The 24,478-nt window shown below is 39.6% G+C and overlaps 1 protein-coding gene across 6 annotated transcripts in view; it reads right to left on the bottom strand.

Moving 5' to 3' along the window:
* LOC146558024 (rho-associated protein kinase 2-like) overlaps positions 1 to 24,335 on the bottom strand; it is a 40,058-nt gene extending 15,723 nt beyond the window's left edge. For all 6 annotated transcript variants that reach the window (XR_014888484.1, XM_085246134.1, XM_085246135.1 and 3 more), the window contains exons 1-21: positions 23,875 to 24,335; positions 18,535 to 18,616; positions 17,929 to 18,029; positions 17,149 to 17,286; positions 15,231 to 15,491; positions 14,460 to 14,604; positions 14,064 to 14,202; positions 12,051 to 12,142; positions 9,881 to 10,040; positions 6,894 to 6,990; positions 6,721 to 6,800; positions 6,213 to 6,261; positions 5,982 to 6,117; positions 4,964 to 5,055; positions 4,501 to 4,747; positions 3,501 to 3,607; positions 3,232 to 3,391; positions 2,646 to 2,806; positions 1,117 to 1,301; positions 588 to 657; positions 313 to 416 (exon numbers count right to left, since the gene is read on the bottom strand). Coding sequence is in view for 5 of the 6 variants with exons in the window: in XM_085246134.1 (XP_085102260.1) it covers positions 313 to 416; positions 588 to 657; positions 1,117 to 1,301; positions 2,646 to 2,806; positions 3,232 to 3,391; positions 3,501 to 3,607; positions 4,501 to 4,747; positions 4,964 to 5,055; positions 5,982 to 6,117; positions 6,213 to 6,261; positions 6,721 to 6,800; positions 6,894 to 6,990; positions 9,881 to 10,040; positions 12,051 to 12,142; positions 14,064 to 14,202; positions 14,460 to 14,604; positions 15,231 to 15,491; positions 17,149 to 17,286; positions 17,929 to 18,029; positions 18,535 to 18,616; positions 23,875 to 23,970 (2,702 nt within the window). In the remaining variant the exon portion in view is untranslated. The remainder of the gene's footprint in view (positions 1 to 312; positions 417 to 587; positions 658 to 1,116; positions 1,302 to 2,645; positions 2,807 to 3,231; positions 3,392 to 3,500; positions 3,608 to 4,500; positions 4,748 to 4,963; positions 5,056 to 5,981; positions 6,118 to 6,212; positions 6,262 to 6,720; positions 6,801 to 6,893; positions 6,991 to 9,880; positions 10,041 to 12,050; positions 12,143 to 14,063; positions 14,203 to 14,459; positions 14,605 to 15,230; positions 15,492 to 17,148; positions 17,287 to 17,928; positions 18,030 to 18,534; positions 18,617 to 23,874) is intronic.
* Between the last annotated feature and the right edge of the window lie 143 nt (positions 24,336 to 24,478).

Here is a 24,478-nt window from a genome sequence, read left to right as displayed (position 1 = left end):
TGGGACAGCTGCTAATCTGGTTCAGCTTCATTCAGTCTGTGAAAGGTCGTGTCCTTCTGTTTGGCTGAGATTAATTTGAACAAGGGAAATGACACTAATGTGAGAAGACTGCTATATTCTTCAAGTACAGATAAAATGAATTTTGTAGAGTTGAGATACACATATTTAACTGCCACTTTAAAAACTGCAAGTTTGAATGGTTCGTTTTTTGCTGCTTATGTCAATTTCCATACTAATCTGGTGATTAAGTGTTTACAGTGTTTTTATACTGAATGCAGAGTCGGCTTATCAAAGCACAACAGCCACAGTTACCTTTCTTCCTGGTATTCTGCCAGTTGCTGCTGCACCTCTTCGTACAGCTTATTCTTCTCATCACGCTCATCCGTCAGCTCACGGATCTGCGTCTTGTAAAGGGTCTTTGATAAAGAAATCATGTAGACCCAATCAGTTTTTAGATTACACTTACAGAGTAAACGTGTGAGGAGCTAGGGAAAGCCAATTCACTTAAATGTACAACTGAAGTGATTTGGCTGTCACTGCTGTTTGCAGATAGCATGCACAAAAAGGAAAAGAAAAGAAAGAGTTACTGTGAAACAGTGCTGTGCCTCCAGTTGGTCCTTCAGTTCCTTCAGCTGGCCATCAGCCTCCTGCTTTTCCCTGAAACAGGACCAGAAATCTGTCAGTCATTGCTGCAGGCCAACTGAACACCAGAGCCAAAGCAATGCCTTTAAATCAGAGGAAATGAATGAGACTTGCCAACAACATTAAAAAGTCACTAATACTCTTGCTATATTTGTATATGCATATTATGCTCATTAGATATCATGGGTGCAGTCCAATACTCATACTACCTACTTAGTTAGCCAGAAAAAGATTTAGTATGTTCGAGTACACTGTATTTTAAAAGTACCAAGTTGTGCAATTGCATGTGGTTGCATTCTGCATAAAGCGAGCCATCATGCTTTTCAGGGCATTTTGATGCACAATCCTCTGCAATGTAGACGTGTCAAAAGTAGTATGAAGACTGTATGTGCTATTAAATACTTCCTAAGGGCAGCTGCAGTATATACTGAAATTAAAATGAACAAGTATGCAGGATATGGACATGTGTCTGACCTCCGTAGTTCCTGGTTCTGTTTCTCCAGCATCTGCTTCATGTCTAACAGTTGGTTGAGTTCCTGTTTGAGCTGTTTCTCAGAAGACTGGAGCACAGACACCTGCTGGTTTTGCATCTTCAGTTCACTCTGGCTCATACTCCGCTTGTGCATCTCCTCCTCCAGACGTGAGGTCAGGTGCAACACCTGTAAAGACACAAGCAGGGATGCAAAGCAGTGGTTAATCCTACTAGTAGCTGGTTAGACACAGAGGGTATAGCTTCAGAACAAGTGAGCACCACTTTGTACAAAATGCTTGAAAATAAAATCAAATGCTCATTACAAGAGGCCGTTGGTCACCCACCTAGCTTTCCTCATTCATCACCACAGAATGTAGATATTAAGTCTGTGATAATGTTTTTTTTGTTCAGTCAAAGCCATGACCAGGTGCAGAATATGATTTTACCCCCAAATGAATTTTTCTTCAGTGAGTAAAATCACAATGTGAAATTTCAACAGTCTAGAAAGTTTACGTCAAGCAGTGTGATGATTATTATATACATCGTACACATACTGTAACGATGATAATACCAACTGAATGCATTGCAAGGCACGATTTCTTTCCATGGCACACCTTCCTTGTTGTAGTCATGATCACTGCACACAATGGAACCAGATTTTCTCCTTCATTTGCTACTTTGTTGACTTTTATCTATTCTGTTCAGGTTTGCTTTGTTTTTCCACAGCAATGGATTAGTTTACCTAATCCATTGCTGAGTGGATTAGGTAAACACCCTAATTTACTTTAATTTTAACAAGTGTGCGAAAAAGTACTGTTGGATTTATGAAAAGTGGGAAAGAAAACTTCAGGTTTAGTAAAAGGTTTTGAGATGCTCGCTGTGACACAAGTTAGAAAAAAATGTTTAAATCCTGAAATATTAAATGATAATGATAATAATAAGAAGAAATAAATAAATAGCATCTGGGTTAGTGCCAGGAAATGACAGTGTAAGTGATGATATCCAGAAATGATGGAAGTCGTTTCCATTTAGTATTTTATTTTATTTTTTGAGGATTTTATGGCTTATGGACTTGGAAAACTGTAAATAATGACCCAAAAGTGGTGTGGTAGTAATAGAAACCAAACAATAATATTATTAATAACAATAAGGGTTACAATGATAAGTAGTAGTAGTAGCAGCAGTATTCATTTTAAAGACTTATGATTAAAACTCCTAGAACAGCCAGGCCATTTGTTTGTATGCATGATCAGAAATACATGTAAATTTGTTCATGCTACAAAAAAAAACAAAAAAAACCTTCAGATCTAAAAATATTAAAACTGATTTGTGTATGAAAGATTTGTGAGCTCGATTCATGAACAGATTTGTGCGTACACGCCGTTAGTAAATGAGAGCTGTTGTGAGGTTGTTGTTTTAGAGATTGCTAAAATGGGTAACATTGAAACTCTTAATATTTGATGTAGGATCATTTCTTCAAAACAATGTCTAAAGTTACTACTTTGTCGTTCATGTTTCATTTGGGACAAACCTCTTCAGAAAGTTTCTCCTTCTGTGCCTGAAATTCATCCAGCTTGTTCTCCGCCTGCTTGTAATCACAGTCCAGCATGGAGTAGTCCTTTTTTAGCTGCAGCAGCTTTCCCTCCACCTGCACCTTCAAGCTGCGCTCCTCCTGCAGGGTGCACTCCATCTCTGAACCGAAGGAAATCGCAAGGAAAGACATCAGCAGGACAATCTACACTGCACTCGACACTGGAGTATTGCCAGATCATTGCTGTCTTTCAGTAAACTTGCTTGTGGCATGAATTAAATGGACTAGCATGAGAGGGACAATCAGCAACAAATCTAAACATCAGTCTGTTCCGAGTTTTCTGTCAACCTGCTGGGAATGAACTAGAATTATTTGTCAGTAATGTTTAACATCAATCGACCCTTCATTTGTTTCTTCAACAGCTTTTAAAAGCAGCAGAAGTCACCTTTTCCCTTTCATGACTGGCTTTTGCTTAAGGCAATCCCTTACTTTGGTTAGGTGAGTTAAATACGGTGTAAACCATCACTTTTACATTTGAGAGTACTCTCCAATCAACATTCCCTCTTCCTCCCTCCCACTTCCTCACCTTTTAAGGCCTCGGACTTTGCCTCCTCTATGGATTGGTCGGTCTTCTTTTTATCAGCAAGCTTGGCTTTGGTGGCCTTGTGCTCTACCTCCTCCTGCTCCAGACTCTGCTGCAGGGACTTCAGCTTGAACGTAAGGTCGATCTCTTGGTTGCTCTTTTTCTAAAGGGTCAAAAATGGATATTGGAGTCGTAGTGTCTTATTTAATGAACAAAAGGAGGAATACTTCTCCCTTCAATTTGGAAATTTGTAATGAGTAATCAAAAACAACCTTCTCAAGCTCACTGAGCTTCTCCTGTAGCTCCTTTTTTTCAGTCTGGACCTTGGAAAGAGATGACTTCACTTCTTTCACCTCTTCTTCCAGCCCTGAGATGCGTCCTGTAATGGAGCAATGGGAATTGTTTAAAAGAATGAATAACATTTATTACATGTATTCTTTTTATTTGTCAAGATGCTACCATAATGAGGCTCTATACGATGTGACAGTGTTGAGCCAAACGTGTCGTAAATTAAAAACTGTGCCTGAACTGTTCAGCTTCAGACATTACATAATATCCCAGCCCACATACATCTTTAAATATGCAGAAAACATTGCACTCAGTGTTTCTTTTCCCTGACTCCACCCACACAGAGATTCTGACATGGGGTGGGGGGGATCATCAGGCATCACAACAAACAGGTAACACTGTGGTCTACGTACATCCCCTCTGACCTCAGCCAGTGGCCTCTCTGCCAGGAGTGAGCATGCTTAAGTTTCCACAAAAGGTTCTGGCTTGGGTTTTCCTTTGGCTTTTACGGCCACTTGCTTCACTCTCAGGCTTTTGAGCAGATGTTTCCACCTATGATCAGACATTTCCCAGTGCCCGATCCAGAAAAGTGATTCACATCTAATGTTGAGCCTTCAACTCCAACTTGCATAACATCTTTTTTTCCTGCTGTTTACTGCAGCCACTTTTAGGGAGTATAAAGATCACACTGATTACCTGTGGTTAGGGTGAGTAAATCAGTATTTCACTGCAGAGGTATTCATTCGATGACCTTTAACTATCTGACAAAACAAATCAAAGCTTGATGATGAGGTAACTGCTGAAAAAAAGATTAACTATAGCTTAACATAATTTTACTTCTGAACATTGCTAATGAAGGCTGTAGTTTACCTACAACTGGCTACCAACAAGAGAGTCCAAACAGAACTCACATAGCCTTTAAATCTGTTTACAACTATGTTAATACCTCTTGCTGTCAGAGTGTAATAGAGAGCCACGTCTCACCCTGTAGGTCATTAATAGTTTCTGTCCCCATGTTGCGGCCTCTCCTCTCCTCCTCCAGTTCGGCCTGCAGCCCCCTCAGCTGCTTCTCCAGCTCCATCTTGCTGTTTTCAAGCTGGCTGCACTTTTCCTGCATCTCCCCGAGGCTAACCTCCAGGCTCTGGGCTTGTTTCTGCACCTCCGCCTGACTCTTCTTTAACCGCGCTATAGCCTCTTGCTCAGCCTGAAGCACAGCATTGACGTCCTCAAGCTACGGATATTAAGGGAAGGAAAATAAATAACGAGAAGATGAAATTGTTTTTATGCTGAAGGCATTCAGAATTAGGGATTACCAATTTGGTATGTTTTTATTAACATGAATAAAAACACATATTAAACACAGAAAAAAAAAAGTGCAGTGATACGGAAAATTGAAAATAAGAGAAAGACAACACCATGTTAGGTGACTTTAAAAAGCTTCCCTCACTTGTTTTTGCAGCTGGATGTTCTTCTCATTTGAGATGTGTGAATTCTGGTTCTTCTTCCTCAGATCCTCTAGCTGGTCCCTCAGGTTGTTCACTGATGAGTAAAAACAAAGTCATTTTTAGTTAGTGTAGTATAAAAAATTTCATCCATCCATACGATATTATAATACTGTCAATCCACAACTATGAATATTTCTGAGCCTGACATATAAATACACAATTTGACTTGCCTGAGTCGAATATAAAATCAAATGACAACCAAAATTATGGAAAGATATTTCACAAGTTATACATCTGATGTTTAGATTTGGTGCTGTGCAATAATCTTGAGCAACTCCTTAGATTTTAGTAGGAAAATGGGTGCAACATGTACAGTTTGTACACTTCTAACAAGCTTGAAAGTCAGTGCACGGCGTGACGACTTTTATTCTTCAAAGCAGCCTGAACTCCCTTAGACAAACTTTCTTATAGTTTAAGTAGTCTTCAGGAATATTTCTCAAGACTTATGAAGGATGTTAGAAATTCTTCTGTGGATGTTGGCTGCCTTTCGTTGCTGTGATGCATCACGTTTTTGGTTAAAAGCTCTTTGCTTTGCACTTTGTTTGTGCAGAAATATTATTTTATTCATTTTATATTTGGAATTTTTCATAGATTTAACTAAAGAAACGAAAAACATGTGCGTTTTGGATTTTGTGGCTGCTCGTAACAAAGTGGCAACTTAAGATTGTGAATCATCAGGCTTAAAGAACCAGTGTTACGTAGCTTAAACGAAAAAACAAAGCAAAATGAACAAATGGTCGGGTACAAGGACTGGACTGAAGACGAGCAAAAAAAAGAACAAAAAAAAGAAGAAGAAACGACAAAAAAAAACAAACTTCAAAACTTCTGTAGTACTGCTCAAAATCACTTTAAATAAAATAAGAAGTCCTCCTTTGAAGCTCCTTTTAAGCAAAATGTAAAGAAATGAAGGACAGCTGAAGACTTTTGCACAGCACTCTACATTTGTTCATAGGTGCTCACACTCGTTCTCCAGGCTGCGTTTCCTGTCAGTTTCGATCTCCACCTTGCGCAGATTCTCAGCACTCTGGTGCTGCAGCAGAGCTCTCTCTCTCTCCAGCTGCCTCAGTGAGGCCTCGACTTTCTGCCTGCTGTTCATCTGATGAGAGAGGAATTCGCACACAGTACGAGTGGAAACAAACTCTGACCTTCTTTATCCCATCAGGTACATGGTTGAAATGCACCCGCTCTTACCTCCTTGTCTAATTCTTTGGCGAGTTTGTCTAAACGGTTGGTAGCATTTCTGGGTGGTGGAAAAAAAGATTAAAATTTTTCACAATTAGTTAAAAATTGTCTTTTCAAAAATGTATTTATAAATTGAAATTCTTCTTGCTTTTTTTTTTTTTTCTCTGCCGCTTTTGGATTTCCTTTAACGTCTCCTAATATTGGGATTTCTAAAAGCAGCTTTGAGGATGGGATGTCACTTCCTGTTTTACAAAACACTTCTATATATCTGGAAGGAAGTGACACACCATATAAAAAAACTCTTCAGGGAAACCAGTTATCCTTTGGTGATGTCTAATTTAAAAACCTTTTAACCAAGACATTTAATAAGCTGACTGAACGCTGATTAACATATAGCTAATCTTTGCTATATAACTTTGCACTGTCCACTTTTTGCTGTAACAAAACAAATTGCCAACGTGTGGGACTAATAAAGGTTATCTTATCTTATCAAACAGGATCATATGTTTTATCTTACCTGCACTTTTGCTCCAGCTCATCTTTGGCCTGCATCTCATTGTCGAGCTTCTCTTCCAGTTGGGAAACCTTTTTCTGCAGCTGCTCAAATTGACAGATGAGTAAATACAAAAATAGCATTATTTGATTTTCATTTTCACCTCTCCCCCCCAAACAAACAAAACAGAAAACTACCTCTTTCTTATTGTCTGAACAATTCTCCTTGTCCTCTGAGATTTCCTCACAGTCCTCTGAATCTTTTGCAGAACTGCTTTTACTTCCCTTTAGCAGCCTGAGAACGAGAGATGGACGGTCAATAACCATGAATGCTTGTAACTGAGTCAACGTCAGGTGGATTTCCAACTCTGACAGCATCACACACCATCATCAGGTCCACATTTCTACAAGCACGAGATACATTTTGTCCCAACCAGATCCATTAAAAGACATTTTTTGTCCAGTGTTACGTGACATTAGAGAGCTTAGAAAGCACTTACAGTGATACCTATAAGCCTAATCCTGAAACCATACACAGTGGAAAAAGCAATAAAGTGTTGAGATCTTTTTGGTGTCTTGGCAGAAATCTTCCAACCCACGCACTTTTTGCCAACTGTTAACCATCTCGGTGGGCTTGTAGTGGTGGGAATTATTGAGTGACTCGGCCACAGGGGCTGAATAACAACTTAACTATGTAAAGCCTTTTTATGACACCAGTTTTTGCAGAGTGAATTTTTAAAATAAAAATACCTGTGCTTAACAACACAGACAAATTAAGGGTGATTTTAGAAAAGGTACACACTAATACGCAATTAGACTGAAGGTACGAGTACGCACTCACATACAACGCATTCACCTTTTACATGAGAAAAAAAAAAATCAAGATCGGAAGGAGACACATGCTAGAGTACTCTTAGTGTCGGCCGTGAGGTTGGATAACTGGTTTTGTCAGAAAGGGCATCCAGCATAAAATCTTTGCTAAATTAAACAAGCAGATTCATCCGCTGTTGTAACCTTTCTGGAAATATGTAAGAATTATAATTAGCCTGATCATTTTATACTGCTTACAAATAGCTTTCAATTAAGTCTACAGCATTACTGCTCAAACCTTTTCAGCTCCCCTCGGTTAAATGTAACCAGAGATGGGCAGTAATGTGCTATCCAATTCCTTTTTTCAAGTAAAGATTAAAGTAAGGGATTGTTATTGCAAAAAAGTAATTCGATTACTGCTACTTTCCCGTAAGCACGCTGCGTTACTGCGTTACTAAACCGTGATTTTGTTTGTGAGAGTGTCTCATGACGTATGAACGTGCGACGTCTGTGGCAGCAACAGACGTGTGTAGATAAACAATGGATAATATGGAGTGCGGGAGAGAGTACGAAAGCTTGGAAGTACTGACATTACTTTGAGTTTTAATCTGTACAAAGTGACAAAAACATTAGAGTACGCTGTACACTCTGCGTGGGAAGAAAACTTTTTTCCACAGAGAAAAATTAAACTTTAAATCTGAGCAGGCACCTAGCAAGCCGCCACGGGAATGTGAAATTCACAGGGAAACCCCCGGATCCCCCCACTGACATGACCGCTGCGACACCGGACAAACCTCCACCGGCCCCACTCCTGCTAAACAGGTGACAATAGATTAAATCTTTGACTTTATTTGTCTTTTGCCGTGTTTTACTATTTGAAAGAGCGAGTGTGAACACATATGCAGGAATATGTAGAAAATAGGTTTAAATGTTCAACAAATTTCTTCAGATTTAATTTTTTCTTGATGCAATGTGCATAAAGTTAAAAGATTTAAACTAATAAAACAATTTTTAATAAGGGACTTTTTCATTTGATTCAATTTATATGATGGATTATGCAGAAAAAATAAAATTGGGCTGAAAGGTCTGCTTTATAATGTTTTCAGGTTGTGTATCATGCTAAGTAATAAAGTAACTAATTACTTTTAAAAACACGTAATCAGTAAAGTAATAGGATTACTTTCTTGGAAAAGTAATCAGTAATTAATAACTACTATTTTCAAGTAACTTGACCAACACTGATTGTAACACATGAGCCATTTAATTGAGCTGTTTTACTGCAGAAGCAGCTCCTGTGGTATTTGGGAATAGCTGCACTGTTGTGTAGCCAGATGGAAGCGACGTTGGTCAAGAAAATGACTGGTGATAAGGGGCACCGGCTGGTTAACCACAGAACAAATTTCAAGGCTCAGTCTCCCACGCACATGACTGGCTCAGCTGTTGTTAACGCTACGAAAAATGATCACTAATGATGTTGCAAAGAGAGAGAATGATATCTTATTCTGGTGGAGAACGCGTTCAGCATACCTGCTGTCTGGGTTTATTTTGAAAATGTGCATGTGAGCATAGATGACTCATGTACAGAAGACCAAATGTACCTACGGGTACAGAAAAGGTAACCTGAAGCTCATCTAACTGACTAGGTCCAGAAGCGTGGATGAGCAGCTGTGATAAAGACAGGTTTGTTTCTTTATCTTTTGAAGTTGAGTTATTTTGTGAAGTTTCTATTTTGTTTTTGATTCTTTGCTTATTGAGACTTGACTTTGTGTGATTATGGCAGATCTTTAAAGGGTATAAATTAATCTATTGAAACGGATTGTGAGCACAGCGTTTCATGTATGACGATTAGAAAACTGTGGGCGTTTTTGATCTTCACAACCAACTTGCCTTAGCCATTTATAAAGTGAATTTTATCCAGATAATATGTCTTGAACAATAAACGCTTCCATTTTTAACACAATAGCTTTGTTTGGGTGATTGCTGCCTTAACGGCGGTTGAACCTGCAAGTGTTGTTTCATTCTATTTTTTGCTGAACAAAAACAGGGTTTACAAAGCAGGATTCATCACAGGCGACAAGGGCAGTTAAAGAGGCTGTCAGAACAAGGCAGCAGTGTGGAGTTTTAACAGGCCTGCAGTGTCTGACTGGTGAGGCATGGGCGTGAAGCTGTCTTTTTCTCTCATATTTTAAGCACAGTGTTGTTCTAAAAGCCCGTTGCAAAATATCTACACACGTTGAGCTTTGTAGCACAAAAATCTCAATTTATAAAAAAGAAAAGAAAGGAAAACTAAAAGGAACGCAAACATGAACATATCAAATACTTAAGAACAAAAGCAGAGTTAAAGTAAAATAAAAATATGAGATTCAAACACTTACTGATCCTCCTTGAAGTAGGTGAAACCAATAAATGGTAGCTGGTTGCCAACAAAGGCTTTGGGTGGAGGAAAGGTCTCAACATCTCCTTTCTCAACCTCTATGTCATCGAAGTTACTGGTGTCTATGTCACCTTTCAGCTCTGGCACAACTGGGGCCACAGCTGGAAGACAGGAAGAGAGGGAAAGAGTCATGAAGCGAAAAAGGGGAACGAAGGAGGTGCAAACCAGGAGGGTTAAAGCAAAGAGAAAACTGCTGTTTTACATAAAATCAGACTGAAAACAATCCTGTGCTTGGGGATTTAAAATTAAAATACATCAAAGACATTTGAGTACAATTTTTTTTTTCAGCAATTTGAATAAATGCATGTCCATTTTGGCTTTGGTTACTTTAGGAGTCTGCAGGTTGGCGTGAGCCTGACACCACTCCTTTTCCCGTACAGTGCTTGCTTTGTGCCCCATACACAGCACCTTTCACAAGCCATGCCAAGAGAGAAGGTTCCTTTTGCGCTCTCTTTTCACAAGACTGACTCTAAAAGTCTGCAGACAAAAATGTGTTAAAGGGCCAATCAGATAAAACTAAGCAAGCCCTCGAGCCTAAAAATAGATCCTAATTAGAAAAAAAAAAAAAGCAGCGATTTTGGATGAAGTTCTTCAGACCAGCGCAGTTCTGGCTCTGAGTAAAGAGCTTATTACTGCGGGGCAAGACAGCCCCCAGTGTGACAAATGTGACTCAAAGATGGTGCAGAAAACACAGAGAGAAATCAAGCGCAGGGATGAAACAAATGAGGGGGAAATAAAAAGAAGAGATAGAAAAAAAAAAAGCCAAAATGTGGTGAGACAGAAAGAGACTCAGGGCGCTCAATGGAGGCCCTTGTGGCATAACTTCCCAGAATGCTCTCTGATAGCGGGTGACTAATGACAGGCAGCCACGGCCACAGAGAGAGTGAGAGAGCGGGAGCAACCCTCCAAACTGGGACGCCCCTCTCATTAGACCGGTCCACACAGGCCGCACAGCCTGCCCCACCCGCCGCTAAGGGGGGTGCTGCCTCCAGTCGCATCCATCCATCCATTCATTCATTCATCCTGCCAAGCATCCATCCAACGACCCGTGGTGCTGGTTTCGTTGCCTTCAACCCTGTGCTTAATAAACATGAAGACAACTCAAATGATAAAGCGCCGAAATCAGGGCCCAGACGCTGCGGGAAGTAATATCACCCTTAGACACAAAGGGCCGAGAGGGATGTGCAGCTCAGCGGGACTTCACAATGGAAGCAAGGTCGTGTTTGGAGTGGTTGCATGAGCGTGCACATGCAAACATGAAGAGAGGCGAGCAGCAGAGCAATGGTTTCGTGTTCCAGATTGCCAGGCTGTGATCAGAAGTTCTGCCTTAATCGGAGCCAGGTGAGGCTGAGACAGGGCGAGGCAACGAAAAAGAGTCTGAATGTACTTACGTACAGACACAGAGGTCCAGCTCATACTTCTAATATATCCCTTTCTTATTTTTTTCTCCTTCTTGTTTCTTTTGTCCTTCCTGATACAAACAGTCTAAACCTAAATTTAAAAAAAAAGAAAAGAAAAAATATACTAAAGTACAAACATTGGTACTGATTTAACAATTAGAGTATTAAATAGCTAAGATGTTTTCTCTTTATTCTTTTCCTAATACACCTGTGAGTAAATAATTCTGTTATATTATCTATCTATCTATCTATCTATCTATCTATCTATCACCTTAAGCTACAACATAGTGTTCCTTTTATCCAGTCACATGTGGTGCAGGACTTCAATATGTTCAGTACACTCACCAATTTATGATTTTAGACTGGTACCCATACGTAGCTGATTATTCTGCATAATTTTCTCTCCTGCTCTGCAAAGCACCCTGTCATATACTGTCAGATATGAATGGCGAGCATATGGAGAGCATGTGTACCATACAAGTAGGCTTAATGACTCAGGAGCTGGAAATAAAATTCGAACTCAGACTGAAGCAAAACAGAACTGCAGAGGAATGGGCTGGAGATGATAAGAGAAGCAAAACAATGGGAACGGCAACAAACCGTGAAAAAGAAAAACATTTGCACATTACCAGAAATGGAAATGTATGATGCTCCTGCATTGTGGCATAATATAGAGAGAAGTTTTAAAGACAAGTATATGGATACACTTACTGTCACGGATGTTGTCAAAGGTCCACTGGTTGTTCTTAAAGAAGGGGTGACATTTTATCTCGTCCACTCCGGTGCGGCCCAGACGAACCTTCCTGCACACAGCGACAGGAACAAGCAGTCAGACGGTGAGCAGGTTTGCCTAAGTGTGACACAGTGCAACGCAGTACAGCACACCCCTTTCCTCCTCTCCACCCACCATCACAAACATGTCATCCCAAACACATGGAACTTAGCGGCGTGACCACTCTGCACTGACCACACTGACCAGCATGGAGAGCCACCAGACCGCTGTTGGACAATGGATACGCCTGAAAACCTCTTCAGTCCAAGTTCCAAGCAGTAAAGACAGGACGACTGGATACCAGGCAGGAACATCAACAATTCTGACTCAAGAACTCCTAGATCTTCCCTCCTTCTCTTCTCTCTCTCTCACTGAATCTATACACACACTCATTTTCCCTCTTGCCTCATCCCCTCGCCTCCCTCCTCCACCTCTGGGTACAGGGTTGGAGGGGTGGGGCAGTTTGGGCTTGCCACGTGTGGGACATTCCAGATCCAGCCAAGGGGAAGAGAGGGCAGAGGTGGGGAGGAAAAAAAAAAAAAAAGAAAAAAAAAAAAAAAAAAAGGAGCGACTTTAAAACCTCTGCATGAAAAAGTGACATGCAGCCAAATCAGGGTTACAAGCCATGTCTCGATGCCCAGAAAACTGCAAAGGAGAAAGTTACAGACGAAAAGGGAGAACCAAGAAATGGAAAGTGGGACAGAGAAAAGGTGGAGGAAGACATTTACGAATGAAGCGATGAAAAACACATGGTGAGAAAAGAGAGATGAAAAATTCCAAAACGAGCAGGGTGGTTGTGCTTACTCATGTGATTCAGCATAATGAGGAGACAGTGATGGAGCATGTAGGTTAAGTGGTGAATGCAGTCAGTAGTCAGTGTTCAAGATGTGTGTGTGTCAGTCGTACACACATGCGAGATTCTGTCTGTGGTGAGAGAGCAGTGAGTGAGAAGGTAAATAAACTGAGTGAGGAAAAATGAAAGGCTGCTCTGTACTGAAGCAGAAAGGGCCTGTGTTCGAGCCCTGTCGTGGGCAGAGTTACTAATGTAAACAGGAAGTGGTTTCTTCAAGGGGAGGGGACACTATTCGGAAACATGACCCATATGCCCATTCATCCAACTTTTACCTTTACAACTAATTTGTAAGGTATCTTAATCAGTCTTCAAGCAACTTAAAGAAGTCCAGACGCTTTTCTTTCCAAGCTCCTTAGACATGCCTCTCAGTTACTTTGTGAGTCATGGGCAGACATCCCTGTGGTTAACAATATATGTCCGGCAGGAAATCTAAAGTGCAGGATCAATCCAAGGAAACAAAGAACAATACCACGATGATGTGTATTTGCAGGCAAATATACGTCTATGTTTTTTATCACTTAGTGCTTTCCTTTGTCTTCCGCTCACCCCACAGGCAGCCACGGCAAACAGCTGCTTCTCCCTGAACTTGGTTCTGTGAGGATTCTTTCTGACAAATTGTGTTCTTCCTTCCTACTGTCGTCGAGTGCTTCCTCATAGGGGATTGCCCGATTGTTGGGGTTATTTCTCTAAACACTGTGTGCTAATCAGACTTCTTGGTGGTCGTTGCATTACATTCAGAATCGCCTGTGCTTTTGCTAGTGTTGCTGACATATGGTTCACCTCATTGCTTAAAGGCTTTTTATTACAGTGTTGTATTTATCTCTAATGTAAATTCATAAACCTTGTTAACAAGGTTATATGTACTATGCACTATTTGATCAGTTCTATGCTTTACTAACATTTCAGCCTGCTAATTAATGACAGGATTTATTTTTTTTTAAAGGACAGATATTCAAAAAAGCCCCAAATTATCGAGTATTATTTGTATATAAAAGCTTGAAATAGTCCTTAATATAGTATTTTCCCTTTTTACTAACAAATTCTTGTTACATTACAAAAACAAGGGCTTACAGTATAATCTATGGTTTCATATACAAACCTGTCAGTAAGGAAGGCACAGATGAGATCTTTGGCATTTTGAGACATCTCTACATCATCTGGGAATACGAGCGAGTTCTGGTGGTTCATAATCTTTCCGTACGTTCCGATAAGGGACTCGGCATAGAAAGGAGTTTCACCTAGAAGAAGAATGAGAGGTCAAATTCTCAAAACACAGATCCGAGAGCTTGAGCAAAAACTTACATTTTTATAATTACTAACATAAAGGAAGTTACATAATATCCAAACAGCAAGAAAACATAACGTAATGTTGAGTTGACCTCTCATTATCTGGTAACAGTCAGAACAGCCTGGGCTGAATTATACATGTAATGGGAATTAAATCATGTTTGCTTTCTTAATAAAAGCTTAACTGAATGAACAGTACATAACTTACCAACTAACAATTCAAAGAGAAATACTCCTACAGACCACCAGTCACACTCCCGGCCATAGTAGTCATCACCCCCCTGAGACTGGAGAACCTCGGGGGAGATGTAGTCTGGTGTGCCTACAGCTGTGTCACATTTCACCATACCTGTCTGCAGAAAGATGAATTTACAACATAACACACAGGAAAGCAATAATAAAAGATTGGAAAGGACTTTGGACAGAAAGCAGAAAAAAAGTTTAAAAAAAAAAGCAAAAGCAAAATCATAGTGTGGATCAATGAGCTTGTGAAACTAGCTTAAAATTGTTTTACTATATTTTCTTTCAAAATCTTTAGATGTTGGGACAACAACTATGCAAAAAATTCTTTAAAAAATCTTTACCATGTGGACCACAAACGAAATGTGTTTTAAGACCATTTCAAGTTTCTTTACCAGACTGAGACTAGGGAAGGAATTGCATGACATGCTCTGTCTACTGGCAGATATTCAGAGAGCTCAAATGAGTGAAATGAGCTATTTTGAAATTGCTGTGGTGAAAACAAAAGGATGAAAAACACTTCCTGTCCCACAGCAGCAGAGGCGGGACTGCCGCCTCACTCGAGACTAGTTGTTTAGCACATAACTTCTGTGGCCTTTCAAAACAACATGATGTAAGAGCTTCACTTCACCATCTGAACACCTGGTGGTGCACTGAAGCTCTGAATAATCAAAATGTCATTTTCCTCTTCTTTCAACTAACTCAGAAGGTTTGTGACACAACTAGAAACTCGACATACCGAGTCCATCTTCATGCATGTGCCAAAATCAGCCAGTTTGAGGTGTCCGTGTTGGTCCAGCAGCATGTTGTCAGGCTTAATGTCGCGGTGGATGAAGCCCATCGAGTGGATGGCGTCTAGCCCCAGCACTACTTCTGCCGTGTAGAAGCGAGCCCATTTCTCAGGGATGTCGTAGTTCATGGTGAGTGTGACCAGGTCTCCTCCGGGCATGAATTCCATCACCATATAAAGGTGCCGATCATCTTGGAAAGCACAGCATAGCTACAAAACAGTAACGAGTAATTACAATATCATTGATTACTTTTTTATCTCAAACTTAATGCTGATATGGTGCCAGGTTATTACTGAGGTGTATAAACAGAAGGTACTGCTTTGCGATGTAAACATAAATATCATCTGTGCTGTCTTAATATATTATTTGATTACTCATGATGAATGTTTTATCTCCGGGTCTTTAAGGCAGCATTAAATTGGATCTCATTTAACAAGCACGCTGTCTGCTTTTACCTCATCCGATATAACAAGACTCTTACTATATATTGGTTCTATTGGTCTATTCCACAAATCATTCGTTTCATTTTCTTATCATAAAAATATTCTTGCATCCCTACCCAACTGTTTTACTGTTCATTTATTTTAATATAATCTCCATATGCCATTTCTAAACACTCGGACCATCTGATTACACCGCTTGTTTTGACAAAGTGCTTGCCATCTGTACCTACTATCAGTACCTAGTGCATGCAATAACAATAATTCCAAATAAATTATTAAATGTTTTAGAGCTTGGTGGTGCGCGAATGTAATTATTTGATTACCATCTACAGAAACAACCAGTAACAACCTAGTTTATATTTGACACACACAAAAAAATATATCAATATCAACCTATAACAATGTTCTACAGAAAGTTTCAGCATTATGATTCTATGATACTAGTTTTAAAATGCATAAATATAGCACGCTGTAAATGTGTGAACTTCCTTTATTGCAGCATCACTAAGTAGAGACACAAAACAGTATGACCGGTTTTCCCACATGCTGCGTAGGGGTGTTACCAGTCAGCGCTGTATTGACTACGTCACACGGAGGAGCTCATTATCCTGACATCAAGCCAGGGATCGGTTGAGAATAAGCCAAAAACGGGCTATGGGCCTGTAACGGACCATTTTAAATGGCTTTATGTTTATTATTGTAGTGTATTTACCATACAGAATGCTTCAATAAATGCCGGTTAAAGCTAGAGCTTTAACCGGCATTTATGAATGGCACAGTGAACTGTGTTCACAGTCAGTGATTTCTGAAGGTGTTCCTGCGTCCATGTACTTATTTCCATGACCGAATGAGGCCAGTTTTTAATGCAATGTAGTCCGAAGGCCTGAAGATCACGGCCATCAATTACAGGTCTGCAGCTTTCTCTCTCGTGCACAGAGATTTCTCCAGATACGCTATAAATATAAATCCTGATAACATATTTAAAGTATTCACAATTTTTTCATTGAGAAACGTTATCCTAAAATTGTTGCACAGTTGGTAGATGCAGTATGTTTTTGTAGATTGGTGAACTTTTGTCCATCTTTCAGAGAAACTCGGTTCTTTTTATCATGTTATTGAGCCGTTGTTAATTAAACTAATTAGCTGCACACTGTTTCTTTTCAGCATCACTTAATTTCCCAGCCTTTTGCTGCCCTCTCACAACTTTTTTTGAGATGTGTTACTGCCATTCAAAATGGGCTACTGTTTTTCATGAAACGCTAAAACTTTTCAGTTTAAACATTTGGTGTGTTTTCTGTCTTCTACTGTGAACAAAATATATCTATGAAAACCTCTGTGGCTGAAAGGAGTTAAAACTTCTGTTCTATATGTTCTCCAGTGCTACATCTTATGAATATTTGTAGAAAAAAAACAAAAAACACACCTGGACGACCCAGGGGCTGTTGGAGAAGGCCATGATGTGTCTCTCCTCCCAGAAGAAGGCCGAATCTGACCTTTTGATCATCTCAAACTTGCTGAGCTGCTTCATGGCATAAACCTTCTTAGAGGCCTTGTGACGGACCTGCAGGGGAGGACGTGACAAAAAAGGAGAGATGTGAGAATGTAAATAGTGATATGTCAACAAGGACAATATGGACAAGATGGTAAGAAGGTCACAGTGACTAAGATAACGCAGGAGATGAAGAGAAACAGACACAGAGATAGGAAGCCATAATTGTAGGACACACCCATAGAAAGACATGTTTACACAAGATTTCAAACACAAACATACCATGTCCCCCATCCACACCCCCACACCAGACATCTCTCACACACTGAGCCTGTCCAGGCTTGTTTCCACCCAAGAGACTCAGCAGATACCAGATTCTACCAGCATAAGATGCAGATATATGGGAAACTGAAAGTTAGGGAGAGTAAGAAATGTACTGATTGGCTTAAACTTGGAGTCAGGCACGTTGGCAATTTAAAATAAAATCAAAAACAAAAAATCAAGTTATATATAAAAAAAAAAAATCACACATTTGGTATTTTTAAAGACTGTTGCTCCCTCTAGTGGTTCAAATATTTCTGGTAGCTGCTGGATTTAGGAACAACTGGAGAAATTCTACCTTTATATCACACTGCTTTGCTCTTCCACAGAACGCAGTTTAAAATTAAATAGCGCAAGTCAACAGACAACCTCTTATTGATCCCTTGAACTCACCAGCTGCACTTGTCCATAAGCTCCTTTTCCGATCAGCTTGACTTTCTCAAAGTCATCAAGCTTCATCTGAAGTTCTCGCAGCTCACTCACTAAGTCTTTATCTGCAGATGAGACACATACACGAGATTAGACAAAGATAAAGCTGATTTTATCTAACACTTTCCCAGTCTAATGAAATCTACTGCAGTAGTTTTGGAGAAAACATGTTATACATGTTGAACAAATTAACATAAAAGTAGATTTTTAAGAAATGAAATGTCACATTTAGCTATAGTCACTACATTCTGCCAGGTTTTCTAGGTTGAATGTGACTGCACCACCTTAAATAAAAAAATTATTGGGGGGGGACAAGGCTATGCAACAAGACCACATATCAATTACTAAGGTTTTGGCAGGAAAAATCTGTTAATCTCCCCAAAAATGTTAATTTGAATAGCAACACCAGGGAAATCTTTCATATACCTCTCTTTTTACCTTCTTAAAGAAACAGTGCACATGTTATATCGCAAATCTGATGCTGGACAACAGGGGAAGTCTTGCACAATCTAAAAAGTCATGGTTTTCATCACTAAGACACACAAATGCAAAACGCACACGAGAACTTACATCTGTTCAGAAAGGACTCTATGTTTTTGTTTTTCCGTAAGGTGGGGTAATTCAAGTCATTGACCAGTGCATTCATGGAATCCTGAAGGACAAGAAAGAGAAGAAGTTTTTATTAGAAATGAAAATTAACATTTAGAAATAGTGGTTAATTAACAACAACCAAAAAAAAAAAAAAAAATCTATGTCAGTGTACAGTGGAAACACCAGTATCATTCAAAAATGGGAATATTCCTTAAGTTGAGCTGAATATTCACAGAAAATTAATGAAATTTAAATAATTTCTTTATCATTATATTGTCAAGACAATTCATGAAAGTCGGGAAGCTCCGACATTGTGCTGGCTAATAAAAGCAAACATCTTTAATGAAGTAAAGATGGCGGTAAGAACACTCCAAAATGTAAACAAGTGGGGAAACAAAATCAGACCGCTAAACCAAAACAAACACAAAAGAACAATGGAGGCTGGACAAGGAGACAAAACATGTCGTGCAACAACAAATAAAATTAGACGCGTGTTCATGTTTCGGTCGCTTCCATAAACACACAGACCCGCCATCAGGCCCACCGACACCAGCTCCAGTAAAGCTGTGGCACTGTCAGAGTTAAAGCTGGAGCCTCAGCAGTGTCATCAGTGCTTAAATCGGGGGTGTTGTGTTTCAAGTTGAACCAAAATGTGCCTGTGATCCACATGCATCAGGATGGCAGGGCAGAGCTGGGTGGGGGTAGGGTGTGGGTGTGTGTGTGGGGCGGTGAGGCGGGGTAGGTCAGAGTGTGCTATGATCTCTGTTCCCTAATAAAACAGGGGTCGTGTTGAGTCATCCAGCATGTCAGCGAGTGTAGGGGCTGTATCTGGTTGTCTGTTTGTTCTAGGACATATGAGTGAGTGGAAAGGGGCATGTGGAACAATTCTGCACCTTTAAATAGCAGCGGTGAGGAGCGATCTCCCCCACCACACATGGGTGGAAATAGACCTAAAGGCTCAGAAGCTATTGTGGGACGAACAGCTTATGGACCTGGATTCAGGCTGAGAGCTCGAGGATAGGTGATCATTTTACAAAAGATCAACTGGTGTAATGGTCGTCGTTATCGCAGCACTATGGGAACTTTGTTTTAAAGAGTTTCAGTGATGGTAATATGCAAATACAGTCTAATGTTAGCAGTTTCAAACAGGGTGCGCCTGTAGTTTGTTGCAATGTGTGACTAAAATCATGAAGGACTTGTTCAGGTTTTTGCAGCTTGGTATCCGAGTCCTGTTTTCTAAAATAAATTTAAAGTGAGTTCCTGCATCTTTTGCCACTGCTTTTGTTTCTGATACAAAAGGCATACAATAAAAAGATTCACGAAGGGATTTATATAGCTGTGATCAGGGTATACAAGTTAAAACAAGATTAAAGTGGGAACCAAGGTCCATCACAACTTGATGCATTAAGCATACAGCTTCAGGTTAAAAATAAATAAATAAATAAATAAATAAATCCCGATTACATATCAATACGTTCATACGGAAACATGAAAATGGAAACATGAAAACATGCTGGTTGCATTCCATTTAAGGAGAACTGTAATTGTGCAAGGCAGTGGATCCCCAAGCTAAAGCAGCTAAGCATAACAACATATTTTAACATCTTATTTTCAACTGGGTTTTTCCTAAAGAAAACAATGGACGCCAAAGACTGGTGTAACCCATTTAGGTATCAGACCAAATTCGTTTGGATATAAAAAGCCATCACGTCATTGTGTTATCCTGTTAGACATCAATTTAGATAACATCAAATTAGACATTTGATCACTGAGTGTTTTTGTTATCAGACGCTGTTTAATTCTAGAAAATCACTCTGTGTGATGTAAAGTGACGTAAAGGGGTTAAGATTTAAATGCTTCCCCTCTTATTTTAGTCTCAGATCAGTGAAAGGCGAAAATGATTAGACCCAGCATGTTTGTCTTTCACTGGAATCTCGACAAATCTGAACATGATTCTCTAGTTTAGTCTTCATGGCTTGTTCTCGCCTCCTGAGAGAGCACCTTCCACCCACTTCAGTGTGAGCTGATACTGTCAACATAGTCAAGCGTCAACAATGGCTTAATCAAGTTGCTCAGGATGCATCAAAATGTACTCGGCCCATCCAGATCCAGCCTCCACCAGACACAAAACAGACATGCCTTCAACTGTTCTACTGATCCCAGATTTAAGGGTTTTTTGTTCTTATATACGGGGTGTCTGATCCATACACGTTTTTAAATCTTTACTAGGGAGCTGTCACATAGATCTGATTCCATCACTACAAACACTATCAGTCATTTCATGGTTAAGAGAGTAAACAAAAAAAGCACATTTACTGGAATATTCAGTGAATATGTTATAAAAATAAGTATGTGATATGTAAATATGCCGATGAGAAACTAAAAATTGTGTTTATGGCTTCCACAAATGTGCCATAAATGGACCAATGATGCATTATATGGGCAAAAGTGTAGGGCCACGCCTCTTCACATTTGAATTCAGGTGTTTCCGTCCCATTACCACAGGTGTATAAAATCGAGCACCTAGCCATGCAGGCTACCTTTACAAACATTTGTGAAAGAATGGATCGTTCTAAACAGCCCAGTGAATTTGAGCATGGTACTGTAATGGGATGCCATTGTCCTACTAGATCTGTTTGTGTTTAGCTGTAAGTGGTATTATCGCAAAGCGGAAGTATGGTATCGAGGACCACAGCAACTCGGCGAGGAAGTAAACAGAGTTGAACAGGGCGGTCGAGCGCATAAAGCAAAACTACATAAAGGTCAATAACTGCAGGGTTCAGAAACTCCTCTGGTTTGAACATCAGCACAAAAACAGTCTGGCAGGAACTTTGTGGCACTCGTTTCAATAGACGTTTCCAAAACATACAAGACAATCCTGTTTATGCTTTGTATATTTAGTAGCTGATTTGCAATTATTATTTTTTGCAGTCCCCGATGGGCTCTTTAAAGGGGACCAAACTTTTAGCTTTGAACAGCACTACAATTCACTCTGCATGATTCATGGTTAAAAATAACCCTTATTCACTCTATACTGAACCTTGTTATAGCCCATCAGTTCATCCTGTCTAAATCGACCTGTTTAGCTCCTTTTCCTTCGAGATGACTTTTTTCTGATTGGCTGCAGCCTCACAAACAGAAGGCTTTAGCAGCACATGGGAAGGGTTCATGCACTACCAGCCAGAGGGAGCATAATGTATCTGAGATGACCATACTAGGGATATCAGCCCTCTCTGACAGGAACCAATAGATCTAATAAATGGAAATAAACAGTCTAGAACGGAGTGTGTAGAGCAGTCTGAAACATTGCTTATATTTAATATGACCATCCACTATTGATATATTGACAGAAAAAAACAAAAACAGTAACGAGTTTTAAGTTTTATTGTTTGTGATACTTCTGTGATAAATATGGTGCCCAGGTGTAGCTGACTGGACTAATTATACATGATTTATTTATCCATTTATACTCGTTTGTCAAAAATATATTCTCATGTCTTAAATCCTTATCCTTGCACAATTAATTGCTCAGTTAAAATTGACACAGAATGCCATGACACTGCGCAACAGCTAACATTAATTTACCGACTGAAGTGCATCGTTCTCGATTATAATGATCTGCGACTCAACCACATTATTTTGTTCAGTTACTGTGAACTCATTAGGATTTCAAAGCATTCCATAGACCTCAAACATTCAAACCTTTTCTCTGGGGTTTAGTTTTTCCTTTACTGGCCATCAATAACCCAGCAAAAGCATTAACACAAAAATAAAAGACAATAGGTTATTCTATTAGAAGTCTAAATTTGTATTGTACTAAAGAAAAGAAAAAACAACAACAACGTATATATACGAAAAATAACAGTGGACAAACAGGAAATGGTGACATGAGGGCACAGCAGGTTAATTCCAGGAAGTGACTTCAGCTTCCTGTGGTAGCTCCCTGCATTTTAAGCAGCATGATGGCCATGGAGCACAGTGATAAAAATCAAACATGACTACTAGTGAACTTTGGAGTGATGACTGACACGGGCTAAAATTAATTCTCATCATTTTTTTGGCCTGATTATGTCACAGAATGATGTAACCTGGGTCTGTTGTTGTACATCTGAGGGAGATTGTACTTTTGGATCATGATTCAGCACTGGGAATAGACATGGACCAAAGGGCTGCTTTGTTTAGGCAGCAGGTGCATACGGCATGAAATCTGGTAAACTGTCACATTTGTTTGGACAGATTAAAAAATATATATATATAAATCCCTCAGCATGATTTATATGTTTTAATGCTCCAAATGTCACTAAAAGACTATGAATATAAGCCGTGGATTATGGTGTTCTGTCAATATCAAATGTGTGTGAAGCAAATGAATAACTTAAACAGTAAACAGACTCTACTGGCTTTTTGCTGAGTCAAAGTGTTACTGCAAACAGCTTACAAAAGTTGATCCAGGCTAGACATGTTCTCAAAGCTAACTCTGGGTTGTCAAGATGAAAATATTAAGCCTATTTTAAATCTGCAGATCAGTACTACATAGAAATGGAAAACTACAGACAGCCTGCTGTGAGATCCTGAATTTATTCTCAAAGATTGAGGCTTGAGGAGTGTGAGCAGCTGAGCTGAATATGTTCTCAGTGCAGGCCACCACACCAGACCCCTGAACAGGTAATCCCAGACAGGCATTGACTGAGTGAGGGAAAGAATCAGAATCAGAATCAGAATACTTTATTGATCCCTGGGGGAAATTATTTTTTGTTACAGTGCTCCATTTTAAACCAACATTAAGACAAGACAGACAATACGCTAACTAAGAATAGTACAATATATACATATATATACATACATACATACATAAGTCACTTATAAATAGCTGATCAGATTGTAAGTTTCATTGGAACTTCCTTCACTCATTTGAATGACTTCCAGCTTCAGTGAGTTGGAAAACTATCACATCTAATTATTACTATGCAGCATTTTCCATTGAATAATTCTGTTTAGGGAGGAGTGTATGGCATTCCATACAGGAAAGGTGGGGCTTCCCTCTGCTACAAAGGCCAAAGGAGTATGATTAGCTTAACCTTAGTTCTTATCATTTTCTGCGTGATTAAGGCTATAGGTCAACAATTTCACTTTTTCAGCTTTCGGTTGTGTTTTTTTTTTTTTTTTTTTAATTGTTTTTACTGTAAGACCTTCCTCTAAAAACTTTTTTCTCAGATGACTGACAGACTAATTACTCACAAATATGTGTCTAACTCACTCCCTATCTCTCAGTCTGAAGACCATACTTGTATTAGAGCTTCAGGGTGAATGTAAACTCACCAGCAGGGTTGCCAAGTTTAGTGCCGACTGTGGATTCCTTATCAGGGACTCCAGCTTCTTCAGCCGGCTTTCCAATCTGCTCTCCGCTCCCAGCATTATTACAATGAAGTGTATCCAGTTCAAATGGCATTAAAAATATAAAGAAAAATTTAAAACAAACAAAAACACCTGCGAGCCTGTTGTTTTCGCTCAGGTAACAGGCTGGCGATAGAGGCGCACTTCGCTCTTGCTTTGCGTCAACTCCTCATGTCAGCTCTTGAAGCTGCGGCTTGAGTTGTCTGGTTAATTATTTATCCAAGGCCCAAACAAACCGTCTCGCCCAGTTTTCATTAGTGGTCACACACACACACACACACGCAAGTGAAAACCAAGCGGGTGTGTCGAGGTAAACTTCACTTTCAGATAAGTGTCGTCTTGCTATCAGGCAGGCAGGTAAAACTAAATCAGTCGACCCAACATGCTCAACCTGTAACAAAGATTAGTCAAGCAAGGAGAACACAAGTTTGACTTCCGGTTGCAACTATCAACATAAAAGTCGTGAGAAACTGCGTAAATCTTAAGGCGAAGACTTAAATAAGACTAAATAAATTATAAAAATCTGGGA

This window comes from Mchenga conophoros, linkage group LG15 (assembly GCF_057382185.1).
Source record: "Mchenga conophoros isolate Kocher_MC1m ecotype Shallow Benthic linkage group LG15, M_conophoros_male_GT1.1, whole genome shotgun sequence".
NCBI classification, from domain to species: domain Eukaryota; kingdom Metazoa; phylum Chordata; class Actinopteri; order Cichliformes; family Cichlidae; genus Mchenga; species Mchenga conophoros.
This window is presented reverse-complemented; position numbering and strand designations above follow the sequence as displayed.